Source organism: Dromaius novaehollandiae, chromosome 1 (genome assembly GCF_036370855.1).
Source record: "Dromaius novaehollandiae isolate bDroNov1 chromosome 1, bDroNov1.hap1, whole genome shotgun sequence".
Lineage (NCBI taxonomy): Eukaryota > Metazoa > Chordata > Aves > Casuariiformes > Dromaiidae > Dromaius > Dromaius novaehollandiae.
In genome coordinates this window covers 77635181-77658101 of record NC_088098.1, presented here as the reverse complement: position 1 = coordinate 77658101, position 22921 = coordinate 77635181, and the positions used below count along the sequence as shown (strand labels likewise).

Genomic DNA, 22921 nt, shown 5'->3' with positions numbered 1-22921 from the left:
GATCATGACCCAAAAGAAGTTTTTTTCGAGTTCCAGAGCATCTATTATGTAACCGTAAGTGGTAAAAGTAGCTGGAATTGAAGAATTGTAGGTCACATGGAATACAGTATCAGACAGAATGAAGCCAATATAGATGGAAGCCTACTATTGTAATATTACACCAAATGTTCTCATTCAGATATTACTAGCATCATCCACATTTAGTGATAACAGTTGCTGAGTACTGATCATGCAAAAATGTGGTTCAGCAGCTGTGAATACATCACAGTGTGGGTAACATTTTGCAAGGATAGTATTAGCTAGATTAAAGAACAGTGACACAGATTTTCTTATCTAGTAACATAGAGAGAGGCTGGTGACAAGATCATATGCTGCTATATTGGACAGGAAAAATGATTCCTGCTGAAAGATAAATACAACGAGGTCTCTGAATATTTAATCTTATAGCCTCTTGGCACTCAAAAGTAACTATTATTTCAGCAGTAACACTTAACTAGAAGTCAGTTCTGGAACTGTATCAGGAAATTTCTGAGGTTTGTTTTTATTGTATATGTTACATTAACACAATAATTTATATGAATAAATATCAGATCAATCTGTTTTGAAAAGACTCATAATGATAAGTTTTCCCAAAGCTCTGAATTAAGAAAGCATTTACTACTATAAATACTTTCATTATGTTTATCACTCTTTAGAGCACCATGGTCATTTAGTTGTCTATATAATAAAACTTACAGAAAATTTGTGTAGATTATATTCAACTGCAAGCAAATAGGCATATTGTAGCTAGCATTGTTTTAACTGAGCATATCCATGAAGCTTAATTTTGAAGACAATTATCCATTATATTAACCCAAATCCTCACTATTAAAAAAAAAAGTTAGATCTTTTAAAAAAGCTGAGACTGAATACAAAATTCATTTTTGATATACAGGAAAGATGCTTATATTATATTTACATATAGAAAAGACCGCTTCACAGCAAACTCATATGTCAAGGTCACAGTTCTGGGATAGGCTGAAACACTTCATTCTAGTCCAAGGTCATCAGTCATCACAAACCACAACTGTTTCCTCCAATGGGAACACGTCAAGGGATGTGGTCTTTCCTGTCTCCTCTTTGAAAAAGCCACAAAATTGATTAAATCTACTATTAACTTCAGCACATGTGGTATTACACTGGTTACAAAAATAAGCTATTTTCTTAGTTTTGCATTTTTTAAAAGTTAAGATTATTTTATTATATAGAGTCTTTTACTGTTCAGTAAAAGTCTGAGAAATAGGTTTACTACTGGACTGTATAGAAGTAAGTAACTGAAAAGACTCCAATTTACAGCAATCTCAGAAAAGTTATTTTCCTTTGATCAGAGAGAATGAATAAACCTTCATACTGTATTTTAGAAAGAAAACCGAATATTCAGGAACTTCCCAGTACTAATTACTCCATATTCAAAATCTCTCTGTAGCATTTTAAATACCCATAATAAAAGGGTTTTTTTTTTTAATAAGAACAACAAAATACTACTTTGTCAGGTTTTTCCCCCATCATACCCATTTTTTCTTTTTCTAAGTAATAAATATAATGCTAGACTACATATATAATGCACTGCAAGATTTTTGAGATTGTCAGATCTAGTACATATAAATCGTTTTTAGAAACTTTTCTAAGAAACCAAGCACAAATACAACAGTAAATGTCCATTATTATTTTTAACTATTTGTAATAAATATGTAACTGGCGAAATCTATAATTGATTTCCTCAAACTGATACCACAGCTACTACAATTTTTGTAAAAGAAAGCTCTAATGTAATAAATGCCTAACTAGGTTACAAGCTACTTTGAAAACTGGTACATGCAACATTTACTGTGAGGAAAGAAATGTACTTTGTACAATTACAAAATAAACTGAAGCTTCTGGATAAGAATCTGTTTATGAGTCTTTTCCTGAAACATTTAATCACCAGTAACTAAATAGAAGTACTGCTGTGTCCATATTCCTGCTTTGAAGGATTCTACACATTCATTTGCAAAACAACAATGAAATGTACACCCACACAGTGTACGCTACCTTTGCAGGGGCATATCTGGAATTTCCTCTGCCATTCAAATTAAAAAAAACACATCATCACTGAATCACAGCCAAAACAAGAGGTGAAAACTGTGTTTTCCCTGAGGTTCTTTCTAGAAATTCCTTCCATGAGCTGCTACATTTTATTATAGCTCATAAAATATATTTACTACTTTGACATGTGCACAGGCTTGACCAAGGTCCATATAGTCTGCCTCTCATATAACTATATAAAGCCTACTACGTCAAACAATTTGGAATTAAAAATATCTTCCATGTTTGACTTCAATGTGGACACACTTTACAGATCTTATGCCAGAAAAAGCTATCTGTCCTAAGGCATAAATTTTGTAATATATGGACATACATGGTGATTGATCAATGAAGGAAAAAAGTCCATTGAAATACTTTGATATTCAAGAACTCTGTGGACTGAATGGAAGCACTACTCATACTTGAAGAGGATCTTGTTTCTTTGAAGACTATATTTTCACTGTTTCATTGATAAGTTCTTGAAGAATTTGGTGCATCTTTTACTTATAAACATTTTGGTCCATTTAACTTTTCATTAATAACAAAGAGCATCCTTCTCCCAATTTCTTCATCTTGAATTTTATATGTGATACCATGCAGATGCAATAACCTCTCTCCTATTAATTGCTCATGCTTTTATTTTTTTTTAGGTGTCTAAATATAACTACATACTCAAACGCAGTTCTCAGCTTACATACATGGCAATTCAAGGAAAAGAATATCATTTTCACACACTGATAAACACTATAAATTTGTCTTGCATCTCAAAATGAATCTAAAATATGTTTCTAAAATGATGGTGGCAAAACTTTTGTTTATGACTTCATTAAGAAAACATATTCAGGTTGTTCTTCAACACTGACAAATACTGAAGCATGTTGCATCATAACAACTTAAGATTTTGAGTGGATGAAAAAAGGTGCTTGTGCTATGTCCTATAACAACATGTTCCTCAGCACTGTAAAATTAGAAGAACACGAGATGACAGAATAATCTTTATGCCCTTTCACTTTTTTGCAGCCTTTGCAATTGTTTTTCATTGGGAAAAATGTGTAAATACAAGGCAAAACCTGGTCCAAAGTTTTTTATTTTTAAATCTTGAACTAATTCGTGAAAACTTCACAAGGACAAGACAAATTAACAGTAGGCATATAATAGAATAATGGCAACCAGCTCCATTAGGCAACTCTGTCTGTAGTTAGGGGGAAAAAAAAAAAAGAAAAAATGTCTCCATTCCAAAAGCAAATGGAAATCTAATGAGAGATTAAGTACAGATCAGTTGATACAGATAGGCCTGTAAAATAATCAAGTTCTGCATGATATAATCTTTCTTCAATCTTATTTTTTTTCCTCTGAAAATCATTTTACGATGTTTTGCTCTGGAAAGAAAAACAGATGCATAGGTATTTATCAACAATCAAGTTCTGAAGGAAGTCTAATAAACACTGCATAGAATTTGCACATTTTTGCAGTTGTTAAAAATTATGAACCATATTTCCATGTCTGATGTTTTTTAGATTTAAAAAAATGCACAGAAAGAATGGTCAGAAGTCATTCCCACCACTCAGTTTTCTCCGTTAGATAGCTAACTTAGACACCTAATCTTCTCTAGTTCCCATTTCAGTCAAGGAGAGAGAAGGTCCTCTGAAGACTGACTTACAATACTGAAATTGAGCTCCTGCTCTTCCCCTCTGGAAGAGGGAAGGACCTTATTTCTTCCACAAACTACAGGAAGAACATAGAAGATTTAAAGAGTTAGACTAAGCATTTAAGCTTAAATCACAAAAATACACCCTGCACATTATCATTAGCGGTAAGTAACTATTTCTGGGTCCAAATATTTTGTGCCATTTATTGTAAAATATCTGTAACAAGTTGCAACAACATCTCTTCTACACTATGAATATCATATGCAGTTGTTTTCTTGCTGGTTCAGTTTACTACAAGGTGCTGAAATGTAGTTGTTAGAAGAGGAAAAAAAGGCAGTGACACAAACAACTTTCCTGGGTTCAAAGGAGTTGAGAACAACAATGATAGGCCATCAGTTGAAGGCAGAAGTTGACTAGCTGTTTCCCTTCAGAAGGGAATGCTTTTATACTTCTCAAATGAAATTAGATACCAAAAGGCAACCCAAAGACTGTAGACTTTAAGAAGACAGGAGGATGGACTGACTTGATAGTCTGAGCGGAAAATGAGGATGGGCTGTGGGACCAGGTGGAAGCAGAGAGAGACTTCAGTGCTACCAACTGCTCCTTTCTTGCCACAAGGGAACAATAAAGTAGGCTGAAACATTCCTATACAGGGACACACAGTAATATTTTCTATACATTAAATACTTTTTCTATTAAGAAGTAATATGCCTTACTGTGTTTGGAAGAAGCTACTTTGCAGCCACCTTAAATCAGCCCTTGCCATCATCATCTGCAGAAGAGATCTAAACCCAGGTTCTAACCCCACTGGAATAAATTTAAACAGTACCTGGGAACTGCAATTCAAGATCTGGTGTCAGAGCAGACAAAATAAGAAATGTAACCCAAATGAATGGAGTTGGAGTTGCCAAGAATGACAAAGGGCAGAGGATTGATACTTATGAATCATACCTGTGAAAATCCAGGCAGCACAATGAACCCAGTAACTAAGACAATAGATAAAAGATTTTAAATTTTGCCTGTACATGGGAAAATACCTGATACTGTGTGAATTATTGTTATTCTTAGAAATCACTGTATAAAGAATGGTAGAATACCTACTGGTAACTCATACTGTACACATGACTTCTGGAGAAGATTATTTTAAATATATCTCCTGAGCAGCCAAATCATGATCTTTCAAGTCCAACTGGATGGAGGAATCATCCGCGTTTCTTATTGCTTACTATTTTTTGGAAGGAAATGGAAGAAGCTAGAAATCTCTGCATGAGCAATGAAAGCCGTGGTATTTTTGGTAACTAGGGAATTATTAGGACTGTTTTGTGAGCCATTTTTTGTCTATACCTATACCTTATGTACTTTTAAAATAAACAAGTGAAACAAGTGTAATAAGATAACTTTGGTTATCTTATGATATGATAAATATGGTGTACCCGCAAATGAGTTGAAAACTGATTTGTGAGTCTATTCACATACAAAAGAAAATTGATAGGAACTCTGCAGGAGACAACTGCAGACTTTTCCTTCTGTTACTTTAAACCAAATATTGAACTATAAAATAAAATCCTCAATTTTTCTCCCAGACACAGTTGAAACAAAATCTCTTTTGGGAAATCTAGACATTCTTACTGTCATCTCACAATTGTGTAATCTAGCTGTCAACAGTGCGGAGTCTGCACTAGATGCTTAGTGGTCCTATTAACCAACTTATTTAGACTACAAGCTATTCTAACAGTAGATGTATTTTCACTTACCACACAGTATATCCTTTGTAAATGACCAACTTAAGACATAAACAAGCTTAAACATCCTTAGGGATAGTGTTTTTCCCTGGACATCCCTTTTAAACATCTTAGCCAGTAAGACCCTTACTGATAAATGTAAACTACTCCATCCGTAAGATAATGAAAGAGAGTTCATCCAGTACTAATTTTGAACTCGTGAAGTTAAATCCCCACACTACTCTTCAGCCTATAATAGCAGGGAATATAAGAGGACAAACCTCATTTCTAATTCCTCCTCAGGATAGAGTTACATTCAAGCTTAGCGATTCTTTTTCCGTAGAACACAGAAATAAATGAATTTGAGCTCAGGCTGCTGCTGCCATTTGAGAGGTTTTTTTGTTTGTTTTGTTTTTTTTTCAAAAAGCCCCAAGGGTGAGTAGTGCAGTAAAAATTTATTCTGCTCCTGAAAGTGAATTTATCTTAAAAGTCACTGTTTATTGCTTATACACGTCTATTAGCATGCAAGTATATAGCATTAACAGAATACCTGAAACCAAATTTCATAATATCACATTTCAGAACAAGACCAGTGCACTGAATATAAAGCATTCCGAACAATACACCAAATACATTTTCAGACTGTCATATAACATAGGTTGAGAGGAACAGTTAACAACTGCTGTGTGTATGCAGACTACACAATAAAGTTCATTTGTGAACATAAAATAGCATCTGTTATTGATACCGAAATTGTTTCACTGAATTCAACTCAGATCCCAACTTTAATGTGATGGACTGCATGTATGCCTTCTCTTTAAATTACTGAAACAATACTGTGGATTTCAAACAATGCATTCGTTTCTGCTGTTCTGATTTCTGGTTTGTGATGAACCCATAATTCTGTAAATATGCATGAAGAAATATAGTAACAGAAATCATTTTGAAAAAAAGGAGTGACAAATCTGAAGAAACAACTCCTGATTCTGTTTTCTGTGCATTTCAAGACAGGTTTCAGGATTGATAAGCTTCATTGGTTTCTCCCCATAGGAACTGAAAGCCATTAGAGACTGGTAACTCACCCTTTTCTGTTCTTTAATATATTCCATCAGTTCCTCCCTTGTCCTTTTCACAGCTTCTTCAACTGCCTTTTGACTACGTTTTTGCTCTTCCATTAATGCTTCCTTGACAATTTCCTATGTAAAAAGAAAACATATAAGTCTAAATATTTAAAGTATTTCACAAACATAATGCAAGTCATCCCTTTCCCTTTTTCTAAAATTTTATCATAATCACACTCCTTTTGCAACGATAGTTATCCTAAAAGTGCACATCAACATCTTTATGCAAACCTTATAAATTCAGTACTACAATCACTAAGGTGCTTAAAAAGAGAGAAAGAACCAGCTCAAAACTGTATTAATAGATGCATGATGTTCACTGAGAGCAGAAGAAAGGATGCTAGAAATACAGTACAGCACAGAAAGCTGGGAGCAACTCCTTAAAACACCTCTACTATCTCTAATACAACTTAAGTTATCAGCTTAGGAAATGTCTTCCTGGTCCAAATGCACTGCCCTCAAGCTCATGTCCCAGTCTCCTAAAGTCTCTCAAATAAGGAAAAGCATTATTTAGCTAAAAGTTTGGTTTTCAGAATTCAGGAGCATTGAGGTGACAAACATTGGTTTCCTGAAAAAGAAACATACAAGAGGGTAATATCAGAAAACTATAAAACATTCGACAAAAATCAAACAGTATGTGCTAAATAATTTATACACCCCCCCTCCCCCCACAGAAAAGGATTTTTAAGGGACCATCCAGAAAAAGTCAGAGGAATTACCATATATTATATTTGTAAATGTGGACACAGCATAATAAGCTGTACGAAAAAGTAGTGGACTTCCACTGGAATTTAATGCTTAACTACCTGAGCCCTACATCAATCAGTGGAGAGTTTGCTTTGGTGTGAGGCAATTTTCATTTCATCACATCTCAGACACCAGGTAGTGCACCTCGTACTTTCTACGTCTTTGAGGCAGACATTCAAAGGTGATAATAGCAGAAACACTAGTGGTGCTCCTTCAGAATGAACCAGGGATATGCAAAATATACTTCCATTAATTATTATCACTGAACCTAAGCTTACACACTGCATTCACATTAATGTGCAAGTTCTGTCAGAAATTTATACTTCATTTATCTTTTTAAATAATACAAATATAGCATATAGCAATACAGGTGGCCAGAAATATTACTTCTTCACAAAAAGAAAAAAAGCTTTTTTTTTTTTTTTTTTTTTTTTTGGACAAGAAGTCCCAGTCCTATAGAATACATACGTGAAAACTAGAGGGGGGAAAAAAAAGAAATACTCGAAGAAATTTTAAATGAGGTAACATGACCTTACTTGCTCCTATGAGCCAAAATTCATCTGTCCTGTAATGCACACACAAGTTTTTAAGACACAAATTTGCGACTTGGAGAGTATGTACGTGCATGGAGAGAAGTGGGAGATGGTTGGTCATTTTGTTTTTTTGTACTTCTAATGGCTAAGGACCACGTATCAAAACAGTTTTCAAAGTTTTTCCTTTGCTATATGATACATTATCAAATATGATCCATTATCTGTTGTTATCTAACCATTACATCAGAATAATGCCTACTAAGTAACACAGGTTGTACACACAAAGCAGAACTGTTAAAACCATATATTTCACTTCAGTAAGAAAAAAAGAATAACCAATGGGGGCTTAATTTACTTTTAGGATTGAATTATTCATAGGCTTTCAGGCTTGCCAAAATGAATGTGTGCATCCCGTACACAACTTGCCAGGCTTAGAAGAAAATAATTACCTTGCTGCAGTACTTAAAAGTACACAATTGAAAATATCCACTTAAAACATAACCCTTATTTATATAGGAATAATGACTAACGTAAGGGGAAATACATAACTTTAAAATGTTTGTGAGGTCAGATGATGATCTTTTCATTGCTATGCTTTACTGATTTAGGCAACATTTTTCAAACTTTCTTTAAAAGTGTCACTTTCTTTAAATACAGCATCACAGAAGTCTAGCTAATTTAAACATTGATGGTGCTTTACAATTCTACTTTCTTTGCAGAAAATATTTTTGCTGAAGCTCAGTATTATTGAACGGATTCACTCTGGAGAACAGGTTGAATTCTAAGGCTTTTGAAGTACAAGATGCTTATGAAGATACATAAGTTAACTGCAAGTATGTGACTAGCATTTTATCATAATGCTATTAGTTCACAAAATAAATAATAGCGTTATCCCAAATTAGACCAAACAGACCAAATTTCATTTTATAAAGACTCTTCAGTGGAAGTCTTTCAACTGAAAAACACCATATGCTTTCTTACCCTTAGCTATTGACCACTTTTGAGCCCAAACTGAATTGTTTCTGCAAAACTGTATTTTTATTATCTTTATAGGAGAAAAACTTTAAAATCACAAATTTAAAATGCTCATTTGCATAGTTGTCCCTGTTCTGGAATACAGAAAATATCAAAACCATACTTATGAAAGCTGATTATCTTTTTTTTTTTTTCTATTTTAATTCAAGTTTACCAAAGAAAAATCCTGAGACAAAAGTCTCTTTCACTAGAGAACCCTGGCAAGACTAAAAGAAAAAGTAGCGGAGTTGCACATTATACAAGTTCTCACAACTACATTCTCACGCCAGCTTAATTTGTGAAAAGGTCCTGAAATACCTTGTCTCATATTACAATGGGGGAAAAAAAGTCAAATGTCCTATTAAACTCTTAAAAGCAAAAGAGAGATGTGATAAGATGCTACATCTTAATATGCAAACAATTTTACATCAATCAAATACTTCAAAAAAAAATGTATCTTGATTTTCCTTGATATGATGATACTAGAAACCTTAAACAAACAAACCATATGAACAAAGGTCCAAATAATGAACCAATGAAATTCTGCAAGTCTATTAAAAACTTCCAAGAAAACAAAACCCACTAGTAATATAATTATAAAATACTACTCTTCTTACCCTAAGATTACAACAGAAAAAATAAAATTGGGAAGAGTTATTTTCCATTTATAGTGACAACTTCCCAATATTAAGAACAGTATTAGTTCTCTTTTACAAAAATGAAGTAACAGATAACAGACAAAGCTAATTTGTTTAACATCCTCTTTAAGGAATAAGCATCTAATTGGACACTTAACACACTGTCATAGGTAGGCTAGCTTCTACTCTTAACGATCAAGACTCATTTTCAAAGAAACAAGTTTATAAAGCAAATGTTATTTCCTAACATTGTATACTCTTCTCACTTTCATAATACCTTATACAGTAAGAGCTTTATGTTCAAAAGAATCCAAGGGGTCCTCACAGCATCCCTAGAATTTCCCAAAAGTGAAAGTCTGAAAAATTCGGCAAAGTTCCTCACCCTTTTTCAGTGCCTTACTCTACAGCAAAAAGGCTAGTTTTTTTGATAGATTCTCCTGGTCCACTGCTTCAGAAAGTTTTGAATAGTCCTAAACTGGCAGTTATTCCAAAATTCCCATACCTTAAACAGCTATTTTCAACTCTTCAATTCCTGTGCTTTCCTTTCTCTTACACAGATTCCCTAATTACACAGTGGATGCCTCAAAATTTAAGGGCAAATAACTGGTGTACCAAAGACTTTCTGATAATAATCCAAAACACTTCTTATCTTTGGAGATTAAACTTCATTAACCATACTCTAACATGAATCACATGGCTCTGCTTCTCTGTAATTTGAGTGTCTAAACTAAGTTTAAACATCTCTCCCAAGTTTATTAACCAGGATAATCAAACAGTACAAGAACACACACAGTTTATTTCCCAGGCATATGTCTTGAAAACAGCCACTAACATCTTCAATAAAGAACTGGCTGATTTAATTCATACTGTCCCTTACTTGCCATTTACGCTGTGAAATCATAGGCCTCTATGTGGAAATACCTGGACTGCTCAAGGCTATCAACAGAGAGCTTTGCTGCAGTATCACAGAACTGGGAAGAAAAGTCTCTTCTACTCATCCCACTCAGTATGGAGAAGGCTGCAAAGAGCCAACAGATCTCCAAGACTCCATCTAAAGCAAAACACAGGCATCAATAAGACAGCTTATTTGTTAATGAGGTATAAGGGAAATTAGGAAAACAAGTATATGATTATTCAGCACAGCAGTATAAGTACAGCTGATCATGGTTTCTTGAGAGACTCACAGTAACTCTCAGGGTATATGCTGTCATTAGCAATATGTGCAATATACATTTGTCATTTTCCTATGATGGCACCATAAGTAGACAACCAAATTAGGTGATCATGCAGGAGATGATTTTTTTCCCCTCTACCTCAGATGAACACAAACATGTACTGTATCTGTTGTCCAAAACCTTTGGAGAGACACAACTTAAGAAAACATGAGTTGCTCTAAAATAGTTTATCCAAAACTTAATACCCTATCCAACATTCATATACTCTTGTACAACCCTTTGAATAAATCAGTGATACTAATTTTTCCTTCTGTGAAAAGAATCTTCATTCTTTCTTCTATACTGTCCTTCACGAAATCCTTTCCTCAAAGGCACTGCCATTCTTCAAACTCTTTTTCTGCCACAGTCCTTACAGTAAGTTATCAACTGATATGAAGCTTTTTAAGTTCTGATACCACCTGGTACTTACATGCACGTACATCCTATCGGTGTATGTGCTCACTCTTCCTTTCATCTCCTTCTTTGCTCTTTCCAATATTAAATTTTATCCTGATTTAGTTTTCTGGTTGCAAAGATAAAAATTGGCCCTAACCTCATCTCTAGTTAAAATGGGAATGGCGCTATTAAGAGCCGTAAGTGACAGCTTAGTGTCATTTTAATTCATTCAAGAAAATGGGAAAGCCCATTTTCCTAGATGCAGCTCAGGAAAAACATTCCACTCCATCATACCCAATTCTGTTTTTCCTTTTTTTGAACTTAGAGGCTATCAGTACTCAGAGTCAAAAAATAGCCTTTTTGTGGACACATGCTTGACAACAATCACAGAATTAGAATGGTTAACAAAGTTATTTAAGTACTCAATTGAGAAATCATATTCAAACATATATTAGGAATCATATAAATGTAAACAGATAATTATATATATCCACAAGAAGACAGAAAGAAAAAATAGTGCACTGTGTATACCAGAGCACTCCACTCAATATTCTAAAAACAATAGGCTATATGATGCTTTTCAATTTTACAGTAAAATTCTTTTCTTTCCACAGAAGGATCAGGTGGCAGTACTGAATTTTATCTAGGAAATGCAACCACAGACTGCAATGTGAATGGTTATTCAGAAAATAGTAACCCTCAAATTATAATGTCTGTGGTTATAAACTATTACAAAGTACTTCTGAAGTCAGACATGCTTAAAGTCTGCATGCAGTGGACTACTCCTTTTCCAGACTTTGTAAGTATATTAAAAATAAACTGATCTAATGACAGAGACCTCTTCCCACTCAGTGCTGTTGTATGCTTCCTTACACACTGTTCAGAGAACATTTATTTTAATGAAAAATGCTTTTCCATACCCTTCTGGAATCACCATGATCTCTGTAAGTACTGGATATATTATTGTTTCTGCAAGAAACTAGAAAAACAGGAAGAAAGTGAAACTGAAAATTACTTCTAAAATATTTGTCATTTCTTTCATGTTTCCATAATGAAACTATTCTAACTTATGATGATATAAATAATTTGAGACATTGACTACAGAATCAATATTTTTAGTGTAGACAGAAATAGTGCTCAAAGTGGGGAAGAAGGAAAAAAGTGAGTTAGGCTTCCAAATACAACAGGAGTCAAGACGTAATTTTGTACAGACAGCATAAAGCAGCTACCTAATCAGAGAGGCAATAGTTCCTGATCCTACTGAAGAAGCATAACATCATTGAGTACCACAAAAAACTACTGCCAAGCAGGTACCCAAAGGCATTGCCTCTGCCTAAAATAGTGGTTCCCAAACTAGCCGATCTGCTCCCTTGCCAAAATTATTGGATCAGTTGTTGCTTCACACAGGAACAAGAGACTAGTTCTGTGATCTCTTCTAGGCAGATCGTCAGAACACAGATCTTTATGATATCCTCCACATTTCTGTTATGAAATCATCAACACCACGTAGCCCATCGCTTAAAGAAGACAGTCAGAAGAAATAGATTTTTGCACTTTCATCATGGGAATAGCAGTTGAACCTGTGTTTGCAAGTAAGCTGTTAAAGAGAGAGCATACATATGAAAGAGATGACTAGATAGGGTAGGAAGAGATTTCAGGAGAATAGATGAGAAAACACTCCTCCAAGGACAACACTGAAAACTACTGTGTAAAACAAAGAAAATAAAGGAAGATTTAAGTTGATTCATAGTGTCCAATTCATTCAAATTTCAAAGTCAGGAAGGGGGCATGCACTTGCAACCAACATTCTCTATTTTTAAGAGAAATGAACCCTCAGGAGCGTGAACAAATTCAATTGTCTTGAATGCTTAGACACTTTCTGGGCAAAGACTACTGGGAAGTTCACATTTTTTCCATAAGTTTTTCACTTAAGTTTTTCTTCCAAAAACATTTTTTCTTTGTATATCTCAGTATATCTCAGTTGTGGCTTGGCTGAATGAAATACTCTAGCCTCAATTTTCCTGAAATACTTTCCCATTGGTAAGATCATTTTGCCTCGGTGCTTTTGCTCATGTCCAAGAGGAAGCAGACTTTATGTTAGTTCTTTTAATAAATTAAAGGTTTTTCTTTTTGCCCTCTAATTATTTGCAGCCTTCAGAACACTTTTAGTCTCTAATATATCTGCTGTGTAGATTATGGCAATGATGAAGTCAAGCTCTCTTTCCCTTGAGAGCCAGAGTAAAGCATACAATATTTTAAATATAACTTTAAGTCTTCAGGAAATGACAAGGGTGATTCTTTGCTTTAAGTGCTTTAGGAGAGTTACTAATTTCAAGCTGTGACATGGACCTGAATTTCCAGGGCTTATCCTTCATCTGCCAGCTTTAATTCTATTTCTAATACATTTTCTTTAAAACCAAAATTGTTGTATATAAATTATCTCTTCAACTTCATCTACTTCTCTAAATTTGCACCTCATTTATGCAATTAAGTATTTAGCTTTGTAAAACGCTAGCGCTACCATGCTCACATTGTAGTTACACTGCTTTTCCCACTAACTATAAACGGATTCTAACATCCTTTCTATTTTATCCAAATGTTTATGGATCTCCTCCTCCTATAGCCCCAAAGTTTAGTCTCTCAAGAGTAAAAATAAGTGAAAAGATGACAAATCTATGAAACAGTGGAGAGCACTGTCCGTTCTCTTTTTGGACTAAGGTCTTAGTTTTACCCTAGGAGCTTCATTGCAATTTTGAATTTTGTGGAAAAAGCTTCAGCTTCAGCCAAATCACCTATTACAGTTTCTCCGTATCTAGAGGGCAACCACTGCTTTATTTGAAAGAAAATGTTCTGGAAAAAATATTCCAATGGGAGATTTTTCTATTCCACCAGGCATTCCTCTCAACACTGAGAACTACCAGACATATTACACTATGTTTGCATAGAAGTTACCACCGTAAAAAACATACAAGTATCAAAAACAGAACAACAGCAACAAAAAACCGGAGACATGCCAGCATATATCTAGCCTGCTAAACGTATGAGTTTCTCACCTATAATGACTTTTCAATATGTTGTAAAAAAACCCATGAGGCTACTGTGCAAAGTCACGATATCATCAATTAAAGATTAATTCTAAGGAGAGTTTATTCTCCCCAATTTACAGGACAATGCCAACCTCCCCAAAACAATTCCACAAATTCCTTTTCTGAATAAGACAAGTCTCTTATGAAAGCACTAAGCACATGGATAACACATATATAAAACCTGAAGATGCTACCATACTCTACTAAAAGGAAACAGTCTCTTGGACTTACTAATACCTTACATTCTCTTGAGACAGCACTTAAGAAGTTTGAGATTTCCTTGGTCATGTAGTATATCTCATTTACCCCTGCCAGAACTGTCAGGCTTCAAAGAATAATATCTTTGATTTAATTAAAAATCACAGGTCTCCAACTAAAGACCCAAAGCCACTGGAACAGTCAAAGCTTTCATGAAAACTAATGTAATATTCATGTTACTTTAATTTTTTAATTCCTTTAAAAAAAGGGGGAAAGAGAGCATGAAACGGTTATTCTATCAAGCTGAAATGTTAACTCAGAACAGCTTAGTTTCTATGAAGTTACTTGCACTGTAAGTTTTTCTTTACTTTGCTCTTTCATATTTGGTAACTAAATAATTGATACTGATCATGAACCATTTACCAAACTGCTCCCAAATCCCAAGTTTTTTCCTCTGGCAAGGTTAAATTAATAAAATAAGTCTTACAATGAAGTAGCACCTCCCTATCTGCACACTCAGCATCTTACTGAGGACAATTTTTTTTTATGACAAAGGTTTGTGAAATATGAATATGCAAAAACTAAAAGCAATCTGCATCAAGTTTCCATTTCGGCTCTCCTGCTCAGCCATTCTACAACGACAAACAACAGAAAAGGAACAAGCACCAAAAACAACCTCTTCCCCTGCCAACTCCATAAATACAAATCCCCATCACATCCCCACATGGCAGATGTTAATCTTTTCTTCTTTTAAATAATTCCATTAGAACATGAAGTGAAATCATACCACTTGATTCAGCAAAAACTTAGATCTTCAAAGCTTTATTGCTTCTATACTAAAATTTATTGGCTGAAGAAATTAACTGACATATGTTAAGGTTCTTCCAATAATTTTCTCAAATTTAACAAACCTCTGCAAGGTTCTTCCACTGAATATGCTTAAAAATATGGAAAAAAAATAATACCTTTTATTTTCTAAGTAAAATTAGTTGATAATAAATTCCTCCTTTAAAACAAAAAAAGAGATCAAAACACCTAAGCATATTTTCTGATCTAGAAGGTTTATTTTCCTTCATTTTCATTGTTTAAAGGTTTTACAGATACACAATTCTGCAATTCCTGCACTGCAATTCCTGAAATACGTCTTTCCCATCTGATTTATCAAACTTTTGGCCCATGCATACATCAATGTCCTTTTTTTCCTATATACAATAGTTCATCTTTTCAGTGTTTAACATTCATTTATGTCTCCTTAGCTCTTAACAGATTGCTGACAACAATATGTATATTTTTTTTGAGTCCCAGGTTTTTAAAACAAAATCTCAATTCTTGGTTATGTTTCTTAGTGTCTACTATGATATAACCCAGTTTCTACTAACAAATTCACAATTTTCTTGAGCTCTTTTTTGGCTGTAAAACCTGGGGTCTTAGTTTCTCCTGTTTTATTCTAGTCAACTCTGGCACAGACCAAAATAGATTTCAACTGCACAGGTTATAAAGTGGATTTTCATCCTAAGGAAGCTTATAAAATTTTTAATGTCTTCAACTTTTTTGCATTAATTATTCCTAGAGTTACTTATCTGTACCATGACCAGAAACCCTTCTGCCCCACCTATTTGCAGAAGCCTACAGTGACCCTTTCTGATTTTTCTCTTTCAACTTTGCAGACTTACAATATTAGCAGAGGAAAGTTCTACCTCTTTAATACTATGCTTAATTTCTATTTTGTTTGTTTTAATCGGTAAAGTAAATGTCTTCAAGTTAACTTACAGCACTATAAAAACAAACTTATTTTTGTTTATATTTCTGTGACAATCACTAGTATAATATGAGAAAGAAAAAAAAAAAAAAGGAGACTGAGATGTAAACATATCTTTGCTTTCTCACACACAGATTCTGTCCCTTGCTGATAACTTGAAAAAAGATGACCAAAGAGAAGAGAGTTTTTGCTAAAGACAGTCATGCTGCTTTATTCTTGTTTTGCTTTTAGTTCCAGACTCACGAGTTAGTCGGAAAGAAAGTACTCTCTCCTAAATTAACAATATTGCTCTTAAGGACATTTTTATATAGCTGATACCAAATAGACACTATTCTGCACATTCATTTATATTCATCTACAGTCGGTAGCTTCATTACTTGGTACTAAGCCAACAGTTGTATCAAGTGATGATTCTGAAACAGGACGAACTACACTGAGAAGTGTTACTATACAACACAGCATAAAGAATTAAATGAGAAAAATGTTATTACGTATGTTGTCACAATTTTACATTTCATTTTCTAAAATACTAGACTATGTTTTATTGTTGGCCCTTACAGCTCTGACTTGAAACATTAAACCACCTACACAGTAATCGCAAGAAAGTCAATATTTCAATTACACCTCTTGAAAGAAAAACCTTAAAGAAAAAATGCAAACAAGAAACAACTCTGAGTGGAAGGTTGTACTCAGAAAATCAATGTCAACAGACAAATTGCCTATCTGTAGTTCCAAGTGTTTTTCAGCACTAAACCAAAGTCAAATCTGACATCTTACGTAAGCTGTCAGTTGGCACATTAGCTCCACAAGACTTCTTTTGCTGTCAAATGGACAGAATTTTAGTAGAAATACGGTTGCAACAGTTACAGCCTAAGGACACAGGCGACTGGTTGGCAGAGGTAACAAGTGAAAACTTCTGCAAGAAACAACTTTCTACAAAACAAAACATCACGCCCAGAGAACTTGCACTCATTAATCAGAGAAAAAAAGAGGGTAACTTCAAATATGCTATACATTTAAGTGAGAGAATCTTGGAAAAGATAAAAGAAATCGGCATCGTATCTAACTGAAAATAGGTTAACTATCTGAAAAAAATGAGCCTAATGCAAAGGAGAAATCAACATATATTATAGCAGACTAAGAGAAAGCATTTTGTGCTGTCAAACTTGTCAGAGCTATGCAGTATGATAGTATAACATAACTATATGAGGAGCAAGATTTGACCACCACTAAATACTCCAACACCATCATTTAGTAGCTTGAGCTGAAAAATCTGTCCTCCTGAAAGGCCTAACTTTCTACCTCAGAAAAGCACTGACATCTCACCATGTTTAAGACTTTGTTTTAAAGAATTCATCCATCAGTTTCAAATGACTTTTAATATTACCATGCCCAGTGACAACTTCAAAGGCAAGATCAACAACAAGAAACTCAAGCAGAACACTCCACAGGGAATGTAATCCCACCCTGGATCACTACATTAACTTAATCCTCCACTCTCCCACCCCAGGACATTTTACATGTTCCCCAAATCCATAAAAATGGAATCCTGGCATATGCAGACACAGGACCCCTTCACAGGAGAATGTTCAGGATTCATCAGAACTATCCTCAAACTTCTTAATAGATAAAGAGCAAAATTTGTACAAGACTAAACAGATTTCTACATTAAATTACATGACACAGAACTACCTGCCCCAGAAGGTCACTGTCATATACAAACTTAACGACACATTACCATAACCCTCCCATAAATCTCTTTATCTGTATCAGATAACTATTTTATTGCTCTCTCCCTTCTGTGAACAGCTCCTCAATTCCACTGGTACCATTTCTCATTCCAGATAGTCTAAATGATTCATATCTAACTAAACATTAAACAAATGTTCTCAGTTTGAATTTAGCTTTGAAGTCAGATGCTTCTCTTTTAGTTGCAAAGGAGATCTTGAGTGCTTGAAGGTTTGTTCATATTCTTGCAGTTTTACTATACTAATAGCTTACTTGTTGATGCCCTTACATTCAAAATTAGTAAACAAATGATATTTAGGGTGTATAACTTATTTATACTTTATTTACACTAGGAAGTAGGCAACACAGATATAGAGCATAAAAATGGCTTAGGATAAAAAAGCAATTTTGTCTAATTAAGGTATAAAATGAATAATTCTGTCGAACATTAGAAAAGAAAACATTGGATCTGTTTCCAAAAAGAGGGTATTTAAATTTCTATGACATACTAAAAACTTCTATTTTAATTAAATTCTAAAAAGGAAAACCTCTCTAAAAAGTAACTCTAGAAACATTTCTGGCTCATTAGTGTTACAGTTTTCCAGTTTCAATAACCTTCTTTCTATTTATCTTGTATCTATTCTAGCTTTTGTCTTAGAAAAATATCTTTTTACTAAGATAGGGACTGGAATTCCAGCATAATAAGTAAGAACAGTAACATCTCTTCTCCTCTATAGATATAAAAAAGAAAATCATCTAACCTTCCTACAACACAGATGCCTGTATCTGAGCTAGCTATCTTGGGTTCCTTTTGAAGCCAGTGTAGAGAAACAGGTAGTTACAGGGCATGATTCATCTCATTTCAATATATATGCCTGAAAAGGTCACAGGAATTGTGTTCTAAATGTGCCAATACGCGTCTCCATACACATGGTACAGATGAAAATAAACTAACAAGATTGCTGTGCATTTCAAGTATCAGGTAGGTGCAGTGATAAATGATGGATGACCTATTTTTAAAGAAAATCTACCACAACATTAGGAAGACATTCAAAAGATAAAATAAAATACGCAAAGCAGGTCCACGAAAGGGTAAAATATACTAACTTGATTATGTTTTCTTTGTTCTTGCATGGCTTCCAAAACAGCCTGGGCAATCTTCTCTTTGTGTGTGTCACGTTCTGCTTCCCACATTTTTCTTTCTTCTGCATGAATCTTCTCCACATTTCTCCTTTCCTCCTCTACTGCTTTCAGAACAGCCTCCTGCACTACTTCTTTTTCAGCCTTTGAAATATATCAAGCACAAATAAATGACCAAAATACCCAACATTTGTGCCTAATGCATAAGTATTACTTCTTTTAATGAGACCTATGAGCTGACAAGATACGAGAAATGTTTTTACTTCTAAACTACAAGCTCAAATTTATCTTAAGGTGCTACTAAGCAGCTACGATTGGGCAATGACTTTATAGTTACAGGAAGAAACAAGACAACAAAAAAAGAAGTTATAAGCAAGGATCTTAATTTCCCACCTATTGAAGTCACAGTATATCATAACTAGTTCTTTCCTGCTAGGCAGCAGAGGGGCCAGATATTGAATAGCACTACAGACTGAAAATCTTCATATTCCTTAAGGAATTATCTGTAAAATTGGGTATGTCATTTTGGCAAAGCAACATGAAAGAGGGTTATATGATGCAGTAAACACAGGAAATGAATTCTTTTCTACAAGTAAATACAAAGTGTTTTATTTTGTTTGTTTGTATTAAAACAGAAAGAGAAAGAAACCTTTCAATTTGAAGTCTGGCACAGACTGGGGAGGAAGAAGTGGAGAGGAAACCAAAAGACATACACAAAGCTATCCAAAGCCTTTCTGCGTGCTTGTCACAAATTTTTGCACCCCAAAGAGCTGCAAACAATCCCGTGGAATTAATCTGTCCCTCTCAGCTTGCTGAAGAGTGAAAAGAATCTTCATTACTTTTCATGAAAACAGATAACACTTCACTAACAGAGCAATTTCCCAACTTTCCCAACGTCTGTCAAATGTACAGTTCTTTGACACAGAAAAATCCACCTTGGATACATCTGTGTTGACTATGAGTCAAAACTCAAACTTTCGAAGTATTAAAAAGACAATTAGATACTCATCTAACAAGCTAATATTCTGTTTTGCTTAATCCAAACATGACATGAAACCAAAATCACTTTAGTGTAGGTGATACTAATTCCTCTCATCATTGCCCTCCCAATGTTGTTTGATATTGCCATCTATGAGATACTACTGCTCTTATCTTGCAAGTATCTAACATACAGTCCAGAAATGGTGAGCTCTTTCAGTGACAAAGTAGCCAATACGCATGTAAAACAAACATGTCTCCTCTCCCAAAGCTCTTTAGCTATCCATTCCAAAAGAACACTCATAATTTTTTTCAATAGTCAATGATTACACAAAACCATCAGGTGATACAGACTGAAGCTGGAGGAACAAAGGCAATGCACAGCTTTACATACACTGAGCTACGCATAAGTGTATTTATCAGCAAGACAATCTGGCATTCTATAATATCTACAGATAAATAATAGTATGCTGAATTTCAAGACAAATAAATATTGGCTGGCAAAAAAAGCATTTTAATAAGCCTATAGGTCAGTAATTCCTTTAGTGGCAATTGTGGAACTGGTCAAGTAAGGTTATAAATTGAAATAAATACTGGCTTTCTCAGGCACATACACTTAGAAGAAAAAAAATTTAAAGAAAAAAAAGAAGAAAAAAATTTAAAGAAAAAATTTAACTAGATGTTCATAAAATATAATAAAATACTTAGCAACAGAAATTAAGAATACTTTACTGTACAAACATTTCTGCCTGGGTATCAACCATGTAACAAAGTCCTTTGTGCTGCTGGATGTTATTCAAAGAGATGCTCAGAAAATGTGTGTATACTACACAAAGATATACAGGAAATAATCATATACCCAAACTAACTGTGTTAGGTTACATCTCTAGAGGTTTCCCCAGAATATTATAAGCAACTACAATTTTGTATTGGATTCTAGAAATGAAGTATATTATAACACATAGAATATTACACTCCTAACCACAATGCACTTAATAATGAAGTCAATTGAAGAAATCATACTGAAAAGTGAAAATTTATTTTTAGTCTAACGTGCTACTTTATGAACTGATGTTGTTAACCTTTGCTCCTAATGTTTGCTAAAGTTTTCTTATGAGATTTTATAAAATAGTATACTAGAAAATTGACTATTTTATTCTATCCTCATTCAAAATTACTTTATAAAACAATAATTAAATCAGATGCAATGCTAATTGTCTTAATAAGGTCATCAATTGACTCCACTACCTAGTTCTTCAAATCAAGAGGTATTGATGTTGTTAATGAAAGACTATGAAAACAGATATTTTTTATTTAGGTAACACCAAAGATCCTGACTTCTTGGTATAAATTAATTCAGAGGTTATCTTAAATAGAAGTAAGCAAGCTACATCTCCTGAACAGTTAGGATATCTCTATGAAGGCCTAAGCTATAGTAAATTTATTTATGATTTATATATTAAACACGAATGAGAACATAATTTTTGACATATCTAGTTATGAAATGAGAATCAGCTTGCTGAACCTAATGACACTCATGGAATCTACATTGTATAGCTACAAATTTACAAGAGATACCTTTGCCACAGCTGCCAGAGCTTCCTTACTTCTTTTCCTTTCTTCATCCAAACATTTGTCAAGCACTTCCTGCAAATATGAAAAATTAAATTGCAATACACAATAGATGAATGGCTAAAAGTCATTTCAAACACTTAAAGTGCTTGACAAGGCTTCATTATTTCTGCCAATAACTGTGACAGGATCATTCCTTATGAACTCTAAAACGCAGTCCAGACTCTTGTTTTTTGTAAATAAAAGGAATACCTTATGTTTTTGTGATTGTTGCAGCAAAGCTTCTTCTATCTTTTCTGATAACACTTCCTTCTCTGCTTCCAAAATGTCAAGAAGTCTCTGATGCTATTGGAAGAAAACATCCGTATCATAACTATAGTCTGCTAGTAGAACAGACAAAAAGAACTCAGGCAACACAGTTAGGTTTGTTCTTGGCTTATAAAATGATTCAAAATCTAGATTTGATTAAACAAACACTGCTCTTTAATTGCTTTGATGACAAGGGAAACTCGCAATAACATGAAACATTTAGTATGATGACTATCTATTATATCCTCTAGAACTGAAGAGAACAACAAAGAAAAGTGAAAAAAAAAATTACTATATAGAGCAACACTCCTTACAAAATTTATAAAGATGGCTAGAGCAACATCATACTTGAAAAAATTCATTTAAACAGCTGTGGAAGTTAAAGTATGCTTGTACTAACTTTCACTTTAACATATGGCAGAAGTTAACTGTAAATATTTTTTTTCAACCAACTGTGATACTCGGAGCTCTAAATGCCAGGAGATGACAGTAAAAGAGAAAGCTGTTTTCTTCTAGCTTTCTTGTAATCTGAAATATTTTTCAGGGAGATGGTGAATACTGAAATAAAGTGACCGAGTAGTCTATGTCTGATAATATAATGTCATCGCTATTTTTAATCATAATCCTTTTATCTATATTTTTCAACAAACCAAATATAACATCCTAGAGATGTAGGTTTTGCCTTAAAATAAGCTGTACTCCAAATCTAAAAGTCATTACTGGAAATTACTGATTCCATGTGTATTTGTCAAGAAACAATGGATAGCAAAGCAGCACGTTACATGCTATTTAAGAGATAATTATTGTAACCTTAAAATAAAAATATAGTATCAATACATCATATTTTAGAAGATCACCAAAAAGTATTACACTACAGCTTTAAGAATAAAAGTATATGTACTGAACACAAAACTTTCACGCAAACTCTTAAGCAGGCAAATACACCTTTAACCAGTATTTCTAAGAAACTGCCATTTCTGCTTCATGAATTTTATTATGTTTTAATTAAAAGTGT

The 22921-nt window shown here is 33.9% G+C and overlaps 1 protein-coding gene across 10 annotated transcripts in view; it reads right to left on the bottom strand.

Moving 5' to 3' along the window:
• The window catches only part of CCDC91 (coiled-coil domain containing 91), a 174738-nt gene that overhangs the window by 55022 nt on the left and 96795 nt on the right, over nt 1-22921 (bottom strand). For 9 of the 10 annotated variants that reach the window (XR_010390784.1, XM_064517416.1, XM_026102420.2 and 6 more), the window contains 4 exons: nt 21850-21942; nt 21604-21672; nt 19015-19191; nt 6556-6669 (listed from right to left, as the gene is read on the bottom strand). Coding sequence is in view for 9 of the 10 variants with exons in the window: in XM_064517416.1 (XP_064373486.1) it covers nt 6556-6669; nt 19015-19191; nt 21604-21672; nt 21850-21942 (453 nt within the window). In the remaining variant the exon portion in view is untranslated. Of the gene's footprint in view, nt 1-3172; nt 3483-6555; nt 6670-19014; nt 19192-21603; nt 21673-21849; nt 21943-22921 lie in introns of those variants that run through there. The other variant, XM_064517456.1, reaches the window with a different exon arrangement.